This window comes from Bos indicus, chromosome 5, assembly GCF_029378745.1.
Source record: "Bos indicus isolate NIAB-ARS_2022 breed Sahiwal x Tharparkar chromosome 5, NIAB-ARS_B.indTharparkar_mat_pri_1.0, whole genome shotgun sequence".
NCBI lineage: Eukaryota > Metazoa > Chordata > Mammalia > Artiodactyla > Bovidae > Bos > Bos indicus.
In genome coordinates this window covers 82,518,721-82,542,805 of record NC_091764.1, presented here as the reverse complement: position 1 = coordinate 82,542,805, position 24,085 = coordinate 82,518,721, and the positions used below count along the sequence as shown (strand labels likewise).

At 44.3% G+C, this 24,085-nt stretch overlaps 1 protein-coding gene across 2 annotated transcripts in view; it reads left to right on the top strand.

Annotated features, from left to right (window-relative positions):
* The first annotated feature begins 2,702 nt into the window (after positions 1 to 2,702).
* The window catches only part of BMAL2 (basic helix-loop-helix ARNT like 2), a 100,547-nt gene continuing 79,164 nt past the window's right edge, over positions 2,703 to 24,085 (top strand). Inside the window, exon 1 of one of the 2 annotated variants that reach the window (XM_070789919.1) lies at positions 2,703 to 3,002. In XM_070789919.1, coding sequence (XP_070646020.1) covers positions 2,972 to 3,002 — 31 coding nt within the window. In that variant the 5' untranslated portion in view covers positions 2,703 to 2,971. The remainder of the gene's footprint in view (positions 3,003 to 24,085) is intronic. The other variant, XM_070789918.1, reaches the window with a different exon arrangement.

The following is a 24,085-nucleotide window of genomic DNA, read 5'->3' as shown; positions in this document are numbered from 1 at the left end:
CATCAACCTGCTCAGCAAATCCAGGAACCTTCCCCAGAATTCACCCTCCATGGAACGTCAGGGGTGGAGGAGTGATGGGGAAGAAAGAGTAGTTTTAGATATTAATAATTATTTCCTCAGTCACTTAGGAGCTCATTAATGTGTATTTATTTTTATACATCACTGGAGATGGGGGTCTTCAATTTAACTATAATCCGAAACAGGTGATTTTTGTTATTGTTGTTCTGGACCAACTGAAATATATATGTGAACTTAAAGGGTCCTCCAAACAAAATTGCACTGTTACAACCCCAACAGGAGGTTGACAACAATAGGAATTTATAGTGTGCTAGGCAGTGGTTCCTAATGTCAGTCTTGTTCTTGCTTGAGTATTTGGCAGTGAAGGAAATTAATGAACAAACTAAATTCCCCCTAAGATTAGCAATGGTTCCTGAAAGCAAAGTTTTTCCTGGGCTTTGGGGAAGGAAACCACATTGGCCGGAAGGAACTATACCATTCACTCTGCAAGTTCTGTTTCAAATCACCTTCTTACATTTTGCTCAAGGAGAAAATATGAAAAGACCACTAGTAAGAAAGGCGAGATGAATTTCCTATCCATCTGTCAAGATATTGTGTGATTATCTCTGCCTTATCCTAGGAGGTATAGTATAACCACTCTAAAAAAAAAAAAAAATCTTAGAAAGTAAAGCTCCAGAGTTTAAAGAAAAATTTGAAAGCAGAATTTAAATTTGAACAACTGGGGAAACACACATTAAACTATGAGAATGATTTGCCCCAAGGAGTCCTGTGTGTCTGCTCTTTGTGTGTTACACATCACATTTAGGTACCAGATTCCTGGCTTTTGCTCTCAGGCTTTTGGTGGAAGTGAATCATCATTTCTAAGACATGAGGACTGTGATGATTCACCAGCAAGCTTATCATATCACGTATGAACCCCTGAGGAGATCTGACTTTCACCATCTGGCTTCTACTGTATATTGAATGATTCTGGCCAAAACACTCATTTCTGAACCTCTGTTTGCCTACTGAGAAGACAAGAATTATAAGTGTTCAACCACCTCACAAAGGTTGTTATAAGGCTCGCCTGAGATGATAAAGGGAAAAACACTTTGTAAGCAAGACATCGTGTTTGTAGCTTGTCCGTCCCAGCTCAGTCGCTAAGCTGTGTCCAGTTCTTTGCGACACCATGGACTGAAGCCTGTGCACTCCTCTGTCCATGGGATTTCCCGGGCTAGAATACTGGAATGGGTTGCCATTTCCTTCTCCAAGGGATCTTCCAAATCCGGGGATCCAATGTGCGTCTCCCAAATTGCAAGCAGATTCTTTACCACTGAGCCGCCAGGGAAGCCCCTGTACTTTTTGCCCAGGATCCTAGAAATTCCACTTACCCATCAAAGTGGCATTGAACACATGTGCAATCTAAGAGTACCCCTCCTGCCCCCAAGTCTTGGTAAACCACCTCAAAACAGTGTACACTTGTCTGGAAAGCCAGGGTTTGAGCATGTTCAGGGAAACCTAGACCAGATCTTAAGAGTGTCTATCAGGCTGTCTGCGGAATTTTTCTTTCTGAGCCGACAGCACACGTTGGTGTCGGGGGACTTTGGTGTCGGTGGACTTCGGGTGGAGTTCCAAGTCAAAGTCAGGACTGGGATGTCTCAACAACGGTTTTTGATTAGGGATGTGTCTCCTTGTGTGTTATCCAGGGCAGCATCTCTTGCCACCTCCAGCAGGATAAAATCCGGGACCCACTTAAGGCTACATCAGTCTCTCTGCGTCTGCCTACTTCCGTTGGGAACACGCGTCCAACTCCCTCGTCCTAAGTAGCTCTCAGGACACACAAAGCAGCTAGTTACGACGCTGTAATGGAGAGTCCTGAAGGAAAAGTATTAGTTTTAGGCTGGTTGATGCAGAGCTTTGGTGTTTTCTCTGCTGTTCCTTCCCTCCACTACAAGACAAACTGTGACCAAGGAACCCTAGAGTCCTATGGGCGGGGAGCGAACCAGCGTACTCCGCGTATGATGAGGGGCTGACAAGTGGTCCCCAAAGAATCTTGCTTCTGGATTTACCCAACTGTCTCAGGACCCCAAACAGCTTCTTTGGCGATGTGAATGTTGGACCATAAAGAAGGCTGAGCGCTGAAGAACTGATGCTTTGAAACTGTGGTGCTGGAGAAGACTTGAGAGTTCCTGGGACTTCCAGGAGATCAAACTAGCCAATCCTAAAGGAAATCAACCCTGAATATTCATTGGAAGGACTGATGATCGAGCTCCAATACTTTGGCTACTTGATGCGAAGAGCCGACTCATTGGAAAAGACCCTGATGCTGGGAAAGACTGAGGGCAGGAGGAGAAGGGGACGACAGAGGGTGAGATGGTTGGATGGCATCACCGACTCAATGGACATGAGTTTGAGCAAGCTCCGGGAGTTGGTGACGGACAGGGAAGCCCGGCGTGGTGCAGTCCATGGGTCGCAAAGGGTCGGACATGAGTTAGAGACTGAACAACAATCTCCCCCCACGGCCCCCCGCCCCCCCCCCCCCCCCCCCCCCCGCCACACACACACAAGGGGAACAACTCCACACTGCAGAACACCAGACAACGAATCTGGAAGTGATGGGGGAAACCTGCTTTAGACAGGCACGTTTCCAGCGAGGCTCCAGGCGCTGCTCTGCTGGCCTCCCCGCACTTCGCCTCCCTCCGCCGGGGTCGGCGGGCGGGGCTGCCGTGACTCCGCCCCGCGCGGTCCCTTTCTCCCGCCCCCGGCCCGGCGGCGACTAGACCCCCGGGCGGGCGAGCCCCCGGCCGCAAGCTCCTGAACCCCGAGCTGCAGTGGGGCCACCGTTGCATCGGGCAGAGCCCCGCGGGTGCCTGCGCCCTGCCCCGGGGCGGCCGCCTGGGCTGGCTCAGCGCTGGCTCGGGGCTCTCCATGCTGCGGGCCCCGGGGCTGCGGAGCCGGCCGGGTGGCTTCTGCGATGGCGACAGAAGCGGAGGCGGCGGCGAGAGGTGAGGTTGCGGGCGAGGGGCTCCGGCTGCGGGAGTGGCGCCTGGGCCTGCCTAGATCGAGCGGCCGGTGCGCGAGGCCAGGTGGGCTCACTTTGGGGCTCTCCTCCGACCTCGCATCACTTCGGCGGGCTTGGGGGCGGAGGTCTTCCCTTGCGGCACAGGTGCTGCTCGGCGCCCCGAGCATCCTCGCCCGGAGCGGGAGGTGGGGGTTGACGCCAGCGATCGCTGCCGGCTTTCGAACTGCCCGCAGCCCCATTTCGGGGCCCCGGGTCGGACGTTTCAGCGAAGATGAGCTGGCAAGGGACCGTCCACCCAGCGATCTCCCTGGGCGCCCACTTCTCAGTCGGCAAGGATTGCTGCGCAGACTTCTTAGATTTCGTTTTTCCCCTTCATAAACCATTTGCTATTAGCCGTTGAAGGAGCTCGAGCTCTGCGATCCTCTCCCCTCTGAACTGGAAATTCTCACTTCTATTCCGTTCTTTAAAACCTGCCCAGCGGTGGATCTGGCAGGCGAGCGCGGGGAGGCAGGTCCCCCACATTTCTTATTCTTGAAAACCACAGATTGCACCGCAACAGTCCTCTGTCAGCGAGAGGCGGCTCTTGTGCCATTTCAGCACTAGGAAAGTCATCCGTGGAATTTGTTTCGTTTTATATTATTTTGGAGTTTTTGTGAATTGAGTTGGAAGCGTTGCTACGTCTTTTTCCTTTCTCTAGTGTTCTCTGGCGACATTCTCTGGTCTCTCATATGACTTCTCATAATTATGGACTGATCATAAAGTATTTGTTACTTAAGACGGACAGGAGGCAGGAAAAAAACATGTAAATAACTAAAAGACTGGCAGAGAGAAGTTCAGGGAAGCAGTTTGTTAAATCTCCCCTTTCCTTTTAGAATATTGTGATGCGTTTAGATTCTTCTGGGAAATACAGCAATGAGAAGAGGTCTTTTGAAAATCTAATAGGGGATTTAGATCATGGAGAGGTTTCTGAAATTCTATCATTTGAATATTTGAAATCTTTCTGGTCTATGTGAAGATGTGAGAAGGCACTGGTTTGAAAAGAGAAGGTAGTATTCATCATTTTAAGCCCAGAAATCCTGTTTTGGCTGTGACTGAACTCTGCCCTTTACTATGTCACCTGGGTTAAGTTACTCAGCATTAGTCTTTTCCTAAAGTGGGGATAATTTTAGTATCTGTCTTATAGGATTGTTAGAATTAAATGAGATATAAATATATATATATATATTGTTTCATTTGGGTATGCTTTTATTACTGATAAAATTTAGCGTAGAGACTACAAGAGTCATTTTGGACAAAAGTTTTGCTTTAAGGTTTTGTAATAGTTTCAGCTCCTTGTTGTTCACCATTTCTCCCTAAAAAGTCTTGTGTGTGTTTGTTTCTCTGCTTTTTTTTTTTTTTCCCCTAAGAAGAGCCTGGAGAGAAGCATCAGTGTTTCACATCCCTGTGATTTTGACTGATTTTTACCTCCCTTTTCCCTTCTCCTTTTTTTCTCCTGGCATTTACTGTCCCATGTTGCGCCATTGATGTCTGTGGACACTGGGTGTCTACATAAATGTCCACCCTCCCTGGAATCTGCATCCTTGTTTCTGATACCGTATTTAAGCTCTAGACAGGGGACAGCTGTTAATGACATGCTTTGGCACAAATGGTGATGTCTCACTCAGTGTGTCTGAAACTGAGCCTGTCATCTCCCTCCTTATCCCAAATGGCTCTTCCTCCTGCCATAGTTGTGGTCCTCTCCTTTAATCCACAAGTCTGAGAGTCTGTTTTACTTCCCCTTCTTCTATGCTCCCTAGGGTGACTACACAGACCTTAATTCTGCCCCATCTTCTCCACACTGCCATTGCTGGAGGTCACACTCTGATCACCCCTTATTTGGATGGCTGCTTCACTTCTGCCTTTGACTGGGCCTCCTGAACACCCACCTTCTGTCCTTGCACCAGAGCAATATCCTATCCCTCCTTTGATAGGATCTTCAGTAGCTCTCCATTCCTATGTTAAAAAAGTTCAAAGTTCTCAACCCACCATTCAAGTCTTTCAGGCATCTGACCAGCCTTTGCAGCCTCATCCTGAGTCCTACCTCTTCATCTTCTAGAGCTCCCTGTCTCCAAGCCTGTGTTCCTGTTTGAGAGCTCCTTGGACCGTTGCCTCTTTGCCCTGGCTCTGTAGTCTCCTTTGCCCCACTCACCCTTCTTTTTGCAACTGGCCCTTATGACCAATATACCCCTCTCCTTCCCTGGGCTAACTAATTTTCTTGAAGATGTTTTTAAAGATATGCTATCCTTTAGGAAACATCTTACACCCTCCTCTATTAGCCAGAATATAGTTGAGGTGACTTTAGAGAGACTTAAACAAGAATTGTTCTATGTACATGAAAGCCTAACTAGAGAGTAGAGTGGCTCGCTCTATGAAGTTATCCAGGGGCTGTGTTCCTTCTTTGTTTTTAAAACATTTTTATTGGAGTCTAGTTGCTTTACAATGCTGTGTTTGTTTCTGCTGAGCAGCAAAAGTGAATCAGTTACACATATGCATATATCCACTGTTTTTCAGATTTCCTTCCCATTTAGGTCACCACGGAGCACTGAGTAGAGTTCCCTGTGCTATATAGTGGGTTCTCATTAGTTCTCTGTTTTATACATAGTAGTGTATGTCAATCCCAGTCTCCCACATATATTCCACTCCCCTTTGGGCTTCCAGGTGGCGCTAGTGGTAAAGAGTCCACATGCCAGTGCAGGAGACAAAAGAGATGTGAGTTCGATCCCTGCTTCAGGAAGATTCCCTGGAGAAGGGCATGGCAGTCCACTCCAGTACACTTCCCTGGAGAATCACATGGACAGAGGAGCCTGGTGGGCTACAGTCCACAGGGTCCCAAAGAGTCAGACATGACTGAAGCAACTTAGCACACACCCCTTTGGTAAACATAAGTTTGTTCTCTACATCTGTGACTCTTTCCTTTGCAAATAAGTCCATCTGAGATATAAATGTATTTAAATATATATATATATATACATATATATATATATACTATATATATATAGTACTCCATAAATGTTAGCTTAATATAGTTGTTATTAATTTACAGCTTCAGTTTGCTTTCTGAAAGTAATGAATCTCATGTCTATTAAGAAAGTATTGTTGCACTCAAGTGTGTTGTTGCACTCAAGTTAAAATTGGCCAAATATTTGGGCTTTTCTGAAAAAGAGGGGTATGAAAATACACCTGCTAATTCAAAATATGGCTTATACCAGGTAAGTCTTTATGATAAGTTTTTGGACAAAGAATTTATTGCTATTTAGCTGCACACCAGATGTTAACTTGGGGATGATCAAAATTAATCTTTTTTCAGTAAAAGGAACAAAGTCTCCACAGGGCCTCAGAGGGCCAGCGTTTATTGAGCTCCTATTATGTACCAGGCATTTCTTGGCCTCATACCAGTCCTGTGATGTGGGTGATACCATATGCCTTTCATCAATGAGGTAAAAAAACTGAAGCTGTAGCCAGAAATTGACAAACAAACCTGAAGTTAAGCTCTGTGACTCCTGGCTGGGCTGCTCTTCTTTCTTTCCTGTCTGCTTGGATGGTTAATGGGCAGTGTGCTCACTGCCAGACACTCTGTCTAAAGAGGGAAAATTATTGTTGCAACTTCTCCCATTCCTGGAGGAAAAAAACAAAACAGGTCTCTATATCAGAATCCAGGGCCACAGGTTTTTTCCCCCTGGTGCAAAATCCCTCCATATTCCTTTTTCCTAGGCAGACTGACATCAGGCCTTCACAATAAAATGAAAATCAGGGAATTCTCTGGTGGACCAGTGGTTAGTGGTTAGGGCTCTGTTTCTACTGCAGGGGGCTTGGGTTCAATCCCTGGTCTGGGAACCAAGATCCCACATGTCATGCAGTGCAGCCCAAAGGGGGGAAAAATCTAATAATGGTGATATGGAAAAAAAATCCCCATGGTTTGATTACACTGCTGAAAAAATTGAGGGAGCTGGTTTTGAAGATGGCCACCAAAAATCAGCTGGTACCTAACATGATTGCCTGCTCACTTGTTTTTGATGGGTTGATGGTAAACAACAAGATTAAGCAAGCTGCCATGCCAAGTGACTGGCACCTTCTGGTAAATGATTCCAGAATCCTTGGAGTTAGGGAGCAGGCATTCTCCGGAGAGCAGCACATGTCCCAGAGCTGATTGACAGATTTGGTCTTGGGTCTAGGCATTCAAGGGGCAACTTTCTCGCCTTCCCTTCCCCCACTTTTTACCATCCCCTGTTTTCACCTGTGATGCTATCATACCCAACTCTTTTGAGGGGTAGTTCTGCAATTAGTGGCTTAAATTCATTTTTGTGACTCAGATATCGAAAGTCACGTCCTAGTCCACTGTGCATAAACTACTCTTCTTGTCCTAGTCCTTCAGTCTGATGTGCATTACTCAAGATAAACCAAGATGGGCCAAAAATGACTTTTGACATGTTTTAGTGGGAGGAAAACAAGAGGAAAAGAGAGAAAGGTGGAGGAGTGAGAGAGGAGGTTTGGAGTAAAGAGAGAGGAAGAGAGAGGGAAAGAGTTGCGGAGAAACATTGTTGAAGACGGAGGATGGAGAAGGTGGAGAAGGGGAGTGGAGAGGAACTGAGCCCCTGCGGCAGGTCGGGGGAGGGCTGAGGAGGGATGGAGGTGAGGAGAGGTGCAGGGGAGAAGGAAGGGTAGGGACTGCCACGCATTAGAGTTTGACTCCAGGAAAAAAAGAAATCTAATGTTTAAAATCCATTGGAAAGCCAAAATATTAGTAAACAGTGATTTCAGAATACTTTTTTCCTTGTGGAAAGACTTCTTGATTCTGAAAAGCGTGATCTGGACTTCCCCTCATGGTACAGTGGATAAGAATCCGCCTGCCAGTGAGAAGACATGGGTTCAATCCCTGGTCTGAGAAGATTCACTTGCCACAGAGCAATTAACGCCTGTGAGCCACAGATACCGAGCCTGACCTCTCAGGCTCGCAAGCCACAACTATTGAAGCCTGTGCACCCTAGAGCCTGCGCTCTGCAACAAGGGAAGTTTCTACAGTGAGAAGCCCACACATCACAATGAAGAGTAGCCCCCGTGCTCCACAACTAGAAAAAGCCCAGACAAAACCACAAAGAACCGCCAGCACAGACCAAAACAAATAGAAAAAGGAAAAGCACGATCTCTTTCTGTGTGGTGAACATTAATTAGAGCATCCTTTTGAAATCTCTTCCTTTGCGTAATGTTCAGGATATCATAAACAAGATAATAAGATGTCATTCGACAGCCTTAATTTCAGTTGCCTTGAGCTGAAGACCTCGGTGCCTGGCATCCATCCGGGTGGTTAGTCAGCATCAGCACCACCAGGGTCTCAGTGAGCCAGCAAGAGGCAAGTGTCTCATCTACCTAACCCCCAGTTTTTAAACTTAAAATACTTTGAAACTAATTAAAATATTTAAATCAGTCTAGGTGTATAATATTAAAATTCTCATTTGAAAATACTTAATTGGTGGGCATGTCATTTGTCATTTATCTCAGTAAATTTCTGGGATTTCGTTTCTCTAGTTTTTAATCTTATGATTTAAACCTCTAGATCGTATCTTTACAGAAAGAGAGAAACAAAGAAGACTGAAGGAAAAGGAAATATAGAGAGAATCCTTCTTCCACTCTATCCGGTTTGCATTATAGTGACGTGAAAGTGAAAGTTGCTCAGTCCTGTCCTACTCTTTGCGACCCCATGGACTATACAGTCCATGGAATTCTCCAGGCCAGAATACTGGAGTGGGTAGCCATTCCTAGCTGTTCCCTTCTGCACGGGATCTTCCCAACCCAGGTCTCCTACATTGTCAGTGGATTCTTTACCAGCTGAGCCACAAGGGAAGCCCAGGTTTGCATTATAGGAGATTTACAATTGAGGGTTAAGATGATTGCTGTAAAACAGCAATTCCCAATACGTTCAAAATGTTTTACGTACAATATTTTATTGAATTTTTAAATGCTATTTTAAAATTAATTTTATTTAGTTATTGGCCCTACTCCACAGCATGTGGGATCGTTGTTCCTGGATGAAGGATTGAATTCAGGCCCCTTCAGTGGAAGCCCAGAGTCTTAACCACTGGACTGCAAGGGAAGTCCCATTACTTTTTTCACTTAGATAAGAAATACACTTTGCCCTCTGTTCCAAGCATAGCACAGGGGAAGTGGAGGACCATCCACTGGCTTGCTTTCTTAGCACATCTCCATTGCTTCTCCTTTACATGTCCTAGACAGTTATGTGAGGGAGTCTGCCCTCCCATGTATGGTCCAGGCCTCTCCTCAGGCTGTTGGCTGCTCCTAGACTGCCCTGTCCTCCCTCCAGATGGGCCTGTAAGGGGTCTCCTGTAGTTTTGAAGGCCAAGCTCCGGTGTCACTGTGTTTCCTCTACCCCTGGAACAGAAGAGCTGGTGCAGGAAAATGCATGAACTTTGGACCCAGTCGGAGTATGTGTGTGTACGTGCTCAGTTGTGTCCAACTCTTTGCAACCCCATGGACTGTAGCTCACCAGACTCTTCTGTCCGTGGAATTTTCCAGGCAAGCACACTGGAGTGGGTTTCCATTGCCTACTCCAGGAGTGGGAGTGTGGGTGCCAGTTAATACACTAGCTCTACGACCTTGACCAAATTATTTAACTTCTCTGAGCCCCAATTTCCTCATCTATAACATGGAGGTAAAAAATTACCTAACTTGAAGAGTCATGTGTCAATTAAATGAGACGATTCCAAGCTAGTGAAATCTGACCTTCAACAGATGAGTTTCCTTCTCCTCATGAACCCTTCCCAGAACTTCTCCTACCCACTGATGGAAATGATTCTTCCCTTCTATTTCCTCACTGTAGTTTTTGGCATGCCTACGAGAACCCTGTGCCCACTTGCCATGGCTTATTTAGGTATGTATCTTAGCTCCATCCTTGGGTTGCACATCCCTGAGAGAGCAGGGTTGGACCTGGCTCATCTTTACAGTCTTCACCTCCTTGCACTTAGTTCAGTTCAGTTCAGTCGCTCAGTCATGTACGACTCTTTGCGACCCCATGCATTGCAGCACGCCAGGCCTCCCTGTCCATCACCAACTCCTGGAGTTCACTCAAACTCAAATCCATCGAGTTAGTGGTGCCATCCAGCCATCTCATCCTCTGTCATCCCCTTTTCTTCCTGCCCCCAATCCCTCCCAGCATCAGAGTCTTTTCCAACGAGTCAACTCTTCACATGAGGTGGCCAAAGTACTGGAGTTTCAGCTTTAGCATCATCATTCCTTCCAAAGAACACCCAGGACTGATCTCCTTTAAAATGGACTGGTTGGATCTCCTTGCAGTCCAAGGGACTCTCAAGAGTCTTCTCCAACACCACAGTTCAAAGGCATCAATTCTTCGGTGCTCAGGTTTCTTCACAGTCCAACTTTCACATCCATACATGACCACTGGAAAAACCATAGCCTTGACTAGACAGACCTTTTTTGGCAAAGTAATGTTTCTGCTTTTTAATATGCTGTCTAGGTTGGTCATAACTTTCCTTCTTATTAAGTACCTAGCCAAGCTTTTTGATTGTAAGTGACTGTTGGTTTGAGGTGCTGACAGGGCTGGTTTATTCATAAAACATATTGCTGTTCTAGGCAAACAGAGATGAAGAAACAGATGAAACAAGCAGAAGGATTAAAGAGCTTATAAAAGGAGAGATGAAAAACAGCCAAATATGTGTTGTAAAGACAGAACCTAGCACAATCTATGGTTTAACTGCTAGGGGTGAGCCTCCCCACCCACACTTGGGAAGAATTATATCTAGTTTGTGGGGGAGTTGGCTTTCAGAGAAGGGGTCAAGTTTAGTATTGAAGGGTAGATAACTTGTGGAGGCAGCAAAGAGGGTCATCCACAACAGATTAGATGTGTGTGTATGGAAAATCGTCAGTGATGTGCTTGGAAGAACTGGTGCTGGTCTGGCTGGGAAAAGTGGGAAAGGAAGGACTGACCTGTCCTTGCCCTGTTAATGTCGCCCAGCACTGCCCTCCCACCCTGTGATGCGGCAGGACAGTTAATGTGGAAAACCGGAGTTACAGGCTCTGGAAGGAAAGATCCATGCATCTTCTTTTTGGTCCCTGGCCAGCAAGAGACCAGTTGTATCACTCTGAAATGTTACTTGCGGCGTATTTCTGACCAGAAAGAAGAACATCAGAGGTCCTGGTTCCTGCCAGATGATAGTTATACGGTCTTAGCTTTCCCTCCAGGTGCATCTGGGCCACTACTTTTGCCCATCCTCTCTTCTCTGAAAAAAAGTAGCTGCTTCTATCTTTAAATCCATTTCACATTCTTTCTTCTTAAAACCATCACTAGTCCTGTCTCATTTGTTCCTGTTGCAGCCTGCTGGGAAGCAGGTTTCTGGACTTCCATCCTCTGTCCAGTGTAATGGCCACTGATGTCCTCCTCTTATGGACATGTGCTCCAGGTCTCCTTGCAGACCCTTCCTATGCAGCCCCAGGGTGCAGGACTGAACAGAACTATCAGCCTTGACTTCCAAAACAAGCAGTGAAGGTTTATAAACCAAAAGGACTCCATTGCCATGCATGTCTGAACACATTCCTAAAAGAGCACTCCTGTGTGTGATAACATCAGAAGATGTTTGTTGATTTAGACTCAGTGCAGAGGATCTCTGGCATAGAAGTTACTCAAAAGCAGAAACACTTATGTACATCAAAATACCTCTTCATCTTTTCTTCTTCGGAGAGGAGAAGAGAGGGAGAAGAGATTGTCATTGAGCCTGGATGGTACGAAAGTATAGGTATTTTATAGACAGATTGTAAAAAAGAGATCAGTATACGATGGGCAGAATTGAAATTGAACACTTTACAGAACAGAGATCAATATATGTTTAAATGAATAGAAGATTGTGACAATTAGTAATTGTTTTGTCAAAATCTAGAAAACAGTTTTGATTGAAAAATTGAACATGGTTGCCAGCTTTACGTTTATTTCTCTCCTCAACCTCCTGGGTAGAGAATCGGATTTCCTCTCTGACTTACATGGTACCCAAAGGTAGGCCATGCTCGCACTATTGTGGAGACAAACAATATGGCCTTCTAGGGAGGCCACCTCTTCTCTAATGAGTCATCCAGGCAACAACACTGACCTAGAAAAGAGAGACCAAACCCGATTTCCCACGCATCCTGGGGCTAGTGGCTTCTTTAGGACAATTCTCTTTTCTTTTCCTTTCAACTTGAGTTCAACTAGCACTTTTGGCCTGTCAGTTCCTTTCAGCAGTAACCATTGCTCCTTCTGGGACATGTGGGTCACAAACCGTGCAGCCTGAACTTAGAAGAACATTCGAATTCACACCTCAACTTTCAGAAGACATCTAGGACAAATTCTTCATCAAGAGGTTTTTAAGTAATTTTTTGTTAGCTGCTTGTTTTGGAAGAAGAGCCTGAAGGCAGCTTTGGATTCGGATCATCATTGTAACTATGGTATGTTAATACATAAATAATATTAAAGTCATTAATGTCATGTTGGGTTTTATTACTTTTTAAACTCATACTGTGTTTCAGTTTGTAGGGCCTTAGCATTTTCTTATTGCAAAGTCAGTGCTTCTCCTCTCACCCCATTTTAAAGGGTCTTTCTTATTTCTAGAATAATCACCACTGGGTGAAAAGATACATAAATACTTTGTGAACACTGATGAATTCTTTTTCTCAGAGTTAACTGAAGGTTTCTTATTTTGTCGATACGTTAGAGGTGAGGAACCATGATATCTTTTGTAGGTTCTGTATCAAATCTGACATATCAAGTCATGCCTGACTAGTATTGATCACGACGGTAGTCTCCATCATGTTTTCTGTGTACTCATAACCTGCAAGAATTGTATTTGTAACAGTGATGCGGGTATAGCTCATCAAAATTGTTTCTGTGCCTTTTGGAGAAACCTGCCAATGTTGAAAATGCTGAACCCTGCATTCTTCTTATTCTTGAAGATCAATCAGTCCTGGACCAAGTTAGGGGAATTTTCTGTTTCAGTGTGGAACAAATTCTGATGAGAGGCTTTTTCTTGCTCTTGCCCATCCCTGGATTAAGTTATAATGCTTATGAAAGGTTGGCCTTTTCTGGAATAGTCATCATCAGGAAAGCATTGTTAGGTGCTTGTATCACTCTGATTACATTCTGCATCACAACTGAATTGGTTCCCAAGACTCTGATTTCCTTATAGTCATCATGGGTGTTTCTGTTCCCTCTTTGCCCCATTTCAAAAGCTTAGCATGGATGATTCTCACCTTTTGGTTCTTCTAAATAGTTAATAATTCTTAACATCTACTATGTGCTAGTTCTCTAAATGCTTTACATGGTATAATTCACAAATCTTCAGCAAATCTATAAAATAGGTACTATTATTGTTTCATGTTTCTTTTTTTAAAAATTATTTTTAATTGGAAGAGAATTGCTTTACAATATTGTGTTGTTTCTTCTATACATTAACATGCATCAGCTATAGATGTACATATGCTTCCTCCCTCTTAAACCTTCCTCCCACCTCCCACCTCATCCCACCCCTCTAGGTGGTCACAGAGCACCGTAATTGACTTCCCTGCATCACACAGCAAATTCCCACTGGCCATCAATCTTACGCATGGTTATGTACATATTTCTTTTTTTTTTTGGCTGCACAGCATGGCACATGGGATCTTAGTTTCCCAACCTGGGATGGAACCTGTGCCCCTTGCATTGGAAGCATGGAGTCATAACCATTGGACTGCCAAGGAAGTCCCTGTTTCATATTTCTCATGAAGAAACTGAGACACAGAGATTTTAAGTACCTTCCCCAAAGTAAAGTTTCCATAGTAAGTAGCTGAACCAGGATCAGAACCCAAACAGACTGGCCTCCAGAGCTTTTGTCCTTGTCTGCCATGACTGCTAGACCTCTGGGAAAGTGAAAGTGAATGTTAGTCGCTCAGTCATCTCCGATTCTATGTGAGCCCATGGATTGTAGCCAACTGGGCTCCTCTGTCCATGGAATTCTCCAGGCAAGAATACTGGAGTGGATTGCTATTTCTTCCTCCAGGGGATCTTCCCAACCCAGGGATCAAACCCAAGTCTCCTGCACTGCAGGTGGATTCTATACTGTCTGAGTCACCAGGGAAGCCTATAGATCTCTGGAGGAGGTGGCATTTCTGCGATGTGCTGATGTCTAAAATTGAACTTCTTTGAGGAGGGAGTGTGGAATATTGGCCTTTTTTGGCTTTGAGAAAATCTGAGCTCTCTCATCTTATAATTATGTCATCTTTGGCATGTGTATCAGTCAGGGTTCAACCAGAGGAGCAGAACCAATAGGGGATATGTATAGTGAGAGATTTATTACAAGGAAGTGGCTTGTGCAAATGCGAGGTCAGGCCACAGGACTGGAGTTCGTAGGGCCAGCCATCAGGAAAGGTGGGCTGGAGCTCTCAGGCACAGGCTGAAGCAGCTATCCATAGGTGGAGTTTCTTCTTCTTTAGGGAAACCTGGTGGGGAAGAATTCACCAGGAATGCAGGATACCCAGGTTCAATCCCTGGGTCTGGAAGAACCCCTGGAGAAAGGAATGGCAAGCTACTCCAGTATTCTTACCTGGAGAATTCCATGGCCAGAGAAGCCTGCCAGGCTACAGTTCGTGGGGTGGCAGAGATGGACACAACTTAGTGACTAACACTTTCACTTTTGCTTTCACTTTCAGCTGTGTTTTTAAGGCTTTCAACTGATTAAATCAGCTCCACCCAGATTGTCTAGGATAACTCTAAATCAAGGGTCTCTAACCCCTGGGGTGTGGACCGGTACTGGTCCGAGGTCTGTTAAGAACCAGGACTCACAGCAGAAGGTGAGTTAGGGTGAGCGAGTGAAGCTTCACCTGCTGCTCCCATCAATCACATTACTGCCCAAACCATGCCTGCGCCCTGTACATGGAAAATTGTCTTCCATGAAACTGGTTCCTGGTGTCAAAAAGGCTGGGGATTACTGCTCTAGATAACCCAGCCCTGACTCTAACCCTGACCCTAATCTAGGACAGTTTCCCCAGTTAAGGACAACTGATTATGGGATTTAATCACAGCTACAAAATACAGCAACACTTAGATTCATATCTAACTGAGTGCCTGAGGACTGTAGCCAGCCAGGTTAACACAAAGACCATCACAGTAAGTGACTTCATTTCTGTGAACCTGTTTCCTCACATGGTAAACCCTCACCATAGGGCTGTTATGAGGATTGTGCAAAATTAGGTATAAAAAGATTACTGCCTGGTGTGTAAGGATTCAGTGCAAGATTATTAATTGGTGGTGGTGGAAGTGGGGCTGGTGACAGTGGCAGCCGCTGTGGTCTCACTAGTGGCTTCATCCCCGCTTTTGTCTCTCCTGTTCAGTCTGGTTCACTGCCGTGGTTGCTGCCTAATTGACATTCCTGCCTAAAATCTCTTCTTATCCATCTTTGTTTTTTTCCTGAAGACCATATTGGAGGCTTAAAGTAACTCTCTACTCTCCATCTTTGGAGATGTCTTCCTGAAATCCAGACCCACTGTGTTTATAGCATTCCCCAACATTTTGGTGCAACGGTGTAACTCCCCTTGCTTGCTTAAAGCTTGTGGAAGGGAGAACTTCCTCTCCCAGTGGCACTGTTGTGGTTTTTAAAAACCTTTTCTGCAGTGATTGAGTGGGAAATGAATGAGAACTATTCCTCCAAACGAGGCTATTGTATTTAAGTACTGTTTTGCTTTTATAATTAATTAATTAATTTTGGCAGTGCTGGGTCTTCGTTGCTGCACTCTGGCCTTCTCTAGTCGTGGAGATGGTGTGGTGCGTGGACTTCTCATTGCAGTGGCTTCTTTTGTTGCAGAGCACAGGCTCTAGAGCACACAGGCTTCAATAGTTGTGGCTCACAGTCTGAGCTGCCCCAAGACATGTGGAATCCTCTCTGACTAGGAACTGAACCCATGTCCCCTGCATTGGCAGGCAGGTTCTTAACCACTGGACCAGGAAAGTCCCTGTTTCTGTTTCTTTTATTGAAACTGTGGTGTAACACACAGCTAGGGGTCTTGTTTCTGAACCTCAGTTTCCTCCACTGTAAGGTGAATGAATTGGACAAGATGGTTTCTTTTGTTCCTTTTCCCTCCTCTTAACCTTTTATTACAAGTTAAGAAAATCAGATATATCTATATTTTAGGGTTTTCTCCAAATACTTTATAATAATTTTTATCTTTGTGAACAAAGTTTTTCTTCCCTCAGATCAAAAGAGAACCTTAAAAGGCAATACTTTGTTATAGTTGAATCAAATAGTACATAAAGAATTAGCCAAGAGAATTTTCCACTTCCCCACTCCATCAGATGAGAAACAACACATTAACGAATGAACTTAGGAACTGTGAAAATCTATAGGCATTGAATGTCATCCAGAAAGTGAGTGGGCTACATACCTTAACACTTTAAGATCATGTACCAGATTTTATTCACTGAAATTCATAAATGATACCTTTCCCCAATAGTTTGTCCTTTTTCGCCATTTCACTGCATCACCAGCAGCATGCAAGCTGGTTAATACCAGTTGAACCCCAGGATACACAGCAGGATTGATTAAATTTCCAGTTCCATGAGGAATAAGTCTCTGGTCGCCATGTATTCCCAGCCTCTAGAGCATGGTGTCCGCTTTGTAGTAGCTCGGTGAATATGTACTGATGGCATGATATGCAGATGTCTTGGGATCACAGCTGACAGATTCTGCTCATCAGGTGACTAGCCCAATAGGGACTAGACTAGCTCTTCTCCTTCCATGCCCTTTCTACCTGTTGTACCTACTGTGCTGCAAACTGGGGAACTGGTTTTTGGGTTCATTCTAAGGTTTGGAAGCTCTAAAGTTTCTATCACTCTGTATCCTGCTTCTCCCATTCACACCTATGCAATTGGTTTGTGTTCCACCCTGAATGCTGCACCCTCATGATCAGATATGGAGAACCTTGCAGGAAATCCAGGACACCTTCTTATTTTAAAGCCATTTTTAGTACCTAGTCTGATAGGAATGGTGTAAGCAAATCCATGTCTCACCTCACACGTGCTCTGGAATATAAATGCCTTTTGTGCAGAGCAGGTCTGGGAGAGCCTCGACCCCTCCTTCCAAGTAGGAGGGATTTGTCATGTAGGAAACCAGATTCCCCTTTGGCCCATTTTAAGGCAGAAGGTTCAAGATAGCCCATGCAATGAACACAACTTAATCCCCACAGCTCCTGACACCCTTGCATTGTTCACTATCCTACTTCCAGACTGCTTCTCCACCCCAAAGTGGATCCTTTCTCCTATTTGCTGAGTGCTTGTCTGAGCCCACTATAGCATTCCTATCTCTTCCCTAGGGTCAACCTTGTGCTCACCTTTATGACTCTGACTTGGGCCTCACTTTGCCTACGCTTTATTTGGTCACAGTGAATAACTCCCTCCTTTCCCCCTCCCTTTTTCTTGCTCAACACACCATCCAGACATTTGGTTTGAAAATGTAAATGTCATGCTGGTCACTTTTGCAGATGGCATATTTTGAGGAGGCTTAGTCAATCTGGTAGATAGAATCTGAATCCAAAAAGATGTTGATAGGATGATATCAAAGAAGATGAAACTTAACAGCCAAAAAAAGGGCCAGCATCTAAGTGTAAAACAAAATGCACATCTTTAAAATGATAAAGGTGTGACTTAACAACAGCCTGTAGAAAAGACAAGTTCAGATTTACTCCAAAAAAGCCCTGTTGGGAGTCAGGAGCCCCTCCTACATCAATGTGTGGCTGTATGATAAAGGGCAAGGAACTGAATCAACTATGAGACTCTGTTTCTTTCTTGGAAAAAGAGGGAGCTATACTGCATCATCTCTCATGTCAGTTACAGTTCTAAAATTACATAAACAAATGAATCAACAGTTTAAAGTGAAGGCCCCATATGTAAACTAAAAGCTAATGCAGTCTTATAAATAGTGAGAGTATAATCAGAACCTTATCCATCAAAGTTCTGTTCTCCTCTCTGTGGACTAGACAGCTCTTGGATGTTGAATACCAATCACACCACACGTCAAAGTATTTTTAACCTAAGTATATTCAGAAGAAAGCTAGCTAGTGATAAGGCAACCTATGGGTAATGTTTGAAAGGATCACATGGTTTGGTTTAGATGAGAGACAGATTTAAGACAAGGGTGTGAATATTATGGTTAGCCATCAAAGCTTGAGTTCTATGCTCTATACACTTTAAGAAGGAAATGGCAAGCCACCCCAGTATTCTTGCCTGGAGAATCCCATGGGCAGAAAAGCCTGGCAGGCTACAGCCTTGCATCCATGGGGTTGCAAGAGTTGGACATGACTTAGTGACTAAAGCAACCAACCATTCTCCATACAAATTGTCTAAGCTGCCACCTCCTTCCTGAAGACTTTACAGAGTGCTGTGACCCAGATTTCTCGAAAGACACCTTCCATTCTACCTTTCATTTGGGTATGTCTATACTTATTGGGCTTCCCAGGTAGCACTAGTGGTAAAGAACCTGCATGCCAATGAAGGGGACACATAACAGATGTGGGTTCAGTCCTTGGGTTGGGAAGATCCCCTGGAGGACAGCATGGCAATCCACTCCAGTATTCTTGCCTGGAGAATCCCATGGACAGAAGAACCTGGTGGGATACAGTCCTTAGGGTTGCAAAGAGTCAGACATGACTGAAGTGACTTAGCATGCATATTCTTATCTGGCTGAACTCTTTGAGGGTGAATGGCATGTCATACTTATCCTTGCATCCTCTAGCTTCTAATGCAGTGCCTTGCAACTGAACTGAAACTTATTAGACTTATCAGAAATGGAGATGATGGATAGAAATTATAGAGAGACTTTTTGGCCTTCCAAGAAGTAAACTTTTCAAATAATAAAAATGTCTTAAAAGTACACAGATAACTATGTAATTCATTGCACAACCTGTTCTTTAGAATGGATAGTTTGCTGCTGCTACTGCTGCTAAGTCGCTTCAGTTGTGTCCGACTCTGTGCGACCCTATGGACAGCAGCCCACCAGGCTCCTCCATCCACAGGATTCTCTAGGCAAGAATACTGGAGTGGGTTGCCATTTCCTTCTCCAATTCATGAAAGTGAAAAGTGAAAGTGAAGTCACTCAGTGGTGTCCGACCCTCAGCGACCCCATGGGTAGTTTAAAAGGTGCTAATTGTTGGTGAGAATGGAGCAGCTGGAAGTCAGACTGACACTAGTGGAAATGTGAAAAGGCACAACCGCTTAGGGACACAGTTTGGCAGTTTTCCCAAAAACATGTGCCTACCTTGCAACTCAGTCATTCTATGTCTATGAATTTACCCAAGATAAATGAAAACATTGCCTACACAAAGATTGGTACACAAATATTTGTAGCAGCCTTATTTACAATAGCCTCCAATTGGAAATAAGCCAAATGGCCATCCACAAATGAATTAAATGGATAAACAAAAGATGATGCCAACTCAATAGAACATACATCAACAATAAGACCATACAACAACATGGATGAATCTCAAAACGTTATGAGGAAAAGAAGCCCAACTCAAAAGAATATGTCATATGATTCCATTTATATGAAGTCTAGACAATGCAGACAAATGGTCAAAAACAAGTCACATTTACCTTGAATTGGGGTAGAGGGAAGGGCATGGGAAGCATTTTCCCAGTGTCTTCACATCTTAATTTTATGGTGGTTTTGATATATAGAAATTTTAACTTTTTAATGTAGTAATTTCCTTCCCAGTTTTTACATTTGGTATCATACTTTAAAAGTCCTCACTATCACTTCATGGGAAATAGATGGGGAAACAGTGGAAACAGCGTCATACTTTATTTTGGGGGGCTCCAAAATCACTGCAGATGGTGATTGCAGCCATGAAATTAAAAGACGCTTACTCCTTGGAAGGAATGTCATGACCAACCTAGAGAGCATATTCAAAAGCAGAGACATTACTTTGCCAACAAAGGTCCGTTTAGCCAAGGCTATGGTTTTTCCAGTGGTCATGTATGGATATGAGAGTTGGATTGTGAAGAAACCTGAGCACCGAAGAATTGATGCTTTTGAACTGTGGTGTTGGAGAAGACTCTTAAGAGTCCCTTTGACTGCAAGGAGATCCAACCAGTCCATTCTGAAGGAGATCAGCCCTGGGATTTCTTTGGAAGGAATAATGCTAAAGCTGAAACTCCAGTACTTTGGCCACCTCATGTGAAGAGTTGACTCATTGGAAAAGACTCTGATGCTGGGAGGGATTGGGGGCAGGAGGAGAAGGGGACGACAGAGGATGAGATGGCTGGCGGTATCACTGACTCAATGGACATGAATTTAAGTGAACTCTGGGAGTCGGTGATGGACAGGGAGGCCTGGCATGCTACGATTCATGGGTTCCCAAAGAGTGGGACACGACTGAACGACTGAACTGAACTGAACTTAAGGATTTGACCTGATACTAGGTATTGAATATTCCATCATTTCCTCAATTATTGAATGTGGGTGGTATATCAAGGATTATGTTAAACTAATACAAACTTAGTCTCTGGCCTCAAGGAGCTATGTCTGGTGAGAGAGATGGACTGGTGATGAGATAGTTACAGTGAAGTGAGATCAGCTCAATGATGGTGTCAATTACAAGGTGCTACTGGATTACAGGCATTTCCAGTTATGGGCATGCCTGGAGAAGAGAGCCAGGAAGCAATGTGACATGACTGGGGACTGTCACTTCGGGCCCTGTGGCTGCTGCCACAGGTCATGAATAAGAGAGTGGCATGGAATCTGGCTCATAGGGACTTTTATTTCATGTCATCTTAAATTCAGTGGGGAGCTAAACACCTGAAACTAACACAACATTATAAGTCAACTATACTTCAGTTAAGAAAATTCAGTGGGGAGCCACAGTTGAGTTTTGAGCAATGGAATGGAATACCTAAGGTATTGGGCAGTGATCATACTGCTGCTGCTGCTGCTAAGTCGCTTCAGTCGTGTCTGACTCTGTGCAACCCCATAGACGGCAGCCCACCAGGCTCCCCAGTCCCTGGGATTCTCTAGGCAAGAACACTGGAGTGGGTTGCCATTCCCTTCTCCAGGGGATCTTCCCAACCCAGGGATTGAACCCAGGTCTCCATTATAGCCAGGTCTCCATTAAAGACTGCATTACAGGCAGTCTTTATGGTCTGAGCCAGTAATTCCAGCCAGATATTCCCAGTGCATATAAAAGTTATACTCTACTGTAATCTAAGTGTACAATAGCATTATGTCTAAAAATATGTACATACCTTAATTTTGAAACACTTTATTGTTAAAAAAATACTAACCATCATCTGGTCCTTCAGTGAATCATGATCTTGCAATAGCAACATCAAAGATCCTGATCACAGAGCACTGTGACAAATATAATAATAATGAAAAAGTTTGAAATATTGTGAGAATTACCAAAAATGTGATGCGGGGACATGAAATGAGCTATTGGGAAAATGGCATTGATAGACTTGCCCATTCAAGGTTGCCACAGACCTTCAATTTGTAAAACAAACAAACAAAAACAACACAAGATCTGGGAAGTGGAATAAAATGAGATATGCCTGTACCTTCATTTAGGTTTTCTGTTTATTCAGCCCTCTTCTATCCTTATTTTAATCACTGCCCCCACCCCCCACCTCCAGGAGGCTGCCCCTTGTGTTCTGACATTTTCCTCTCCTGCCATCCCCTGATGTCATCCTGGGCGACTTTGGTCTTTCTTCTCTTTCCCAATGCATCTCATCTTCACTGCACTGCAGCGCCTCCTTGGGCACATCTTGTGTGTGTATTTGTACTCAGTCATGTCCGACTCGTTTGCGACCTCATGGCCTGAAGACCACCAGTCTCCTCTGTCCATGAGATTTCCCAGGCAAGAATACTGAAGCGGGTTGCCATTTCCCACTCCAGGGGATCTTCCCACATCTCCTGCCTTGACAGGTGGATTCTTTACCAGTGCACCACCTGGGCCATCCCTGGGCACCTCTTACTTGGCTCTTGAATCAGCTGCAAATGCTTTACCTCTGAACTTTTCCCTACTGACCGTGGTCTTGTATTTTTATGACTCTCACACAAACATTCTAGCCACCTGCCTATTCTTTCAACCTCTTCTGGTGTCTCCTTCTTTCTTACCCATCATGTACTCTGTGACGCACTATTTTACTATTGTTGTCTCTTGAATAACAGCGAGGGTTGGGGCATTGACCCCCAATATGATAAAAAATCCATGTGTAACTTTAGAGTCTGCTGTCTGTATCCATGGTTCTGCATCCATGGATTCAACCAACTGCAGACTGTTTAATACCCTGGTATGTCTTTAGTGAAAGAAATCTGAGTATAAGTAAACCTCTGCATTTCAAGCCCATGTTGTTCAACAGTCAATTGCTGAATGTTGTAGATATTACTTATTCCTTTTCTTGACTTTCTGCATAACTCCCTAGAAATTGACTGATCTTGGGCCAGTAAAGCCACCTCTTTTCTTGAAGTCAAGGCCAAGAGAATAGAATTTCCTCCCTCTAGTTTATGTAGGAGAAGTGAATTTTTCTGTGATACGTTGATGTTGTATCATTGTTAGGTGGGACCCTAATTCTCATGTGAAAGGTTGTTGATTTTTCCATGTCCATGCTTGGCAGCAAAGCCTTATTTTCCCAGCCAGGCTGGAATAGCTTTGAGTACAACCTTCACTACAGAAATAAATAGGAACCCATGTAAGAAGTGAGCCATTCAGGTTGGGCATATGTGGACTGCATTAAGATGAAACTTATAGCTTATAATGGGAAACTAGTTCCTGGAAAACAGTGCAAATGTGCCTCCTGCTTTAGTGATAACTAGCCAAGAAATGTAGGGGACTGAGTTGCAGTGTTAGGGAACTTCACTAGCTCTCTGGTACCTGGAAATCAAGTTCAAACTGCTTAGTGAGACATACAAGGCCCCCCACAAACTAACACAGTCTATTCTTCCAGCTTGATCTCCTGTTTCATGCTATATCCAGCCATATTGATCTACTTACTGTTTTCTAGTTGTTGTTGTTCAGTAGCTCAGTCGTGTCTAACTCAGTCTTTGTGACTTCATGGACTGCAGCATGCCAGGCTTCCCTGTCCTTCACCATCTCCTGGAGTTTGCTCAAACTCATCGAGTCGGTGATGCCATCTAACCATCTCGTCCTCTGTTGTCCCCTTCTCCTTCTGCATTCAATTTTTTTCCAGCATCAGGCTCTTTTCCTGAGTTGGCTCTTCCCATCAGGTGGCCAAAGTACTGGAGCTTCAGCTTCATCATCAGTCCTTCCACTGATTTCCTTCAGGATTGACTGGTTTGATCTCCTTGCTGTCCAAGCGACTCTCAAGTCTTCTCCAGCACCACAGTTTGAAGGTATCAATTCTTCAGTGCTCAGCCATTTTTATTGTCCAGCTCTCACATCCGTACATGACTACTGGAAAAATCATGCATGCTTGCTAAGTCGCTTCAGTCATGTCACTAGCTCTTTGCTGACCCTATGCAGTAGCCCGCCAGACTCCTCTGTCCATCGGATTTTCCAAGCAAGAATCAGGAGTGGGTTGCCATTTCCTCCTCCAGGGCTTATAGTTTTGACTATACAGACCTTTGTAGGCAAAGTACTATCTCTGCTTTTTAATATATTATCTAGGTTTGTCATTGCTTTTCTTCCAAAGAGCAAGTGTCTTTTAATTTCATGGCTGCAGTCACCATCTACAGTGATTTTGGAGCCCAAGAAAGTGAAATCTGTCACTTTTCCTATTGTTTTTCCATCTACTTGCCATGAAGTGATGGGACCAGATGCCATGATCTTAGATTTTTGAATGTTGAGCTTTATGCCAGATTTTTCACTTTCCTCTTTCACCTTCATCAAGAGACTCTTTAATTCCTCTTTGCTCTCTGCTATAAGGGTGGTGTCATCTGTGTATCTGAGGTTATTGATATTTCTCCTAGCAATCTTGATTTTAGATTGTGCTTCATCCAGCCCAACATTTCACACAATGTACTCTGCATATACATTAAATAAGCAGGGTGACAG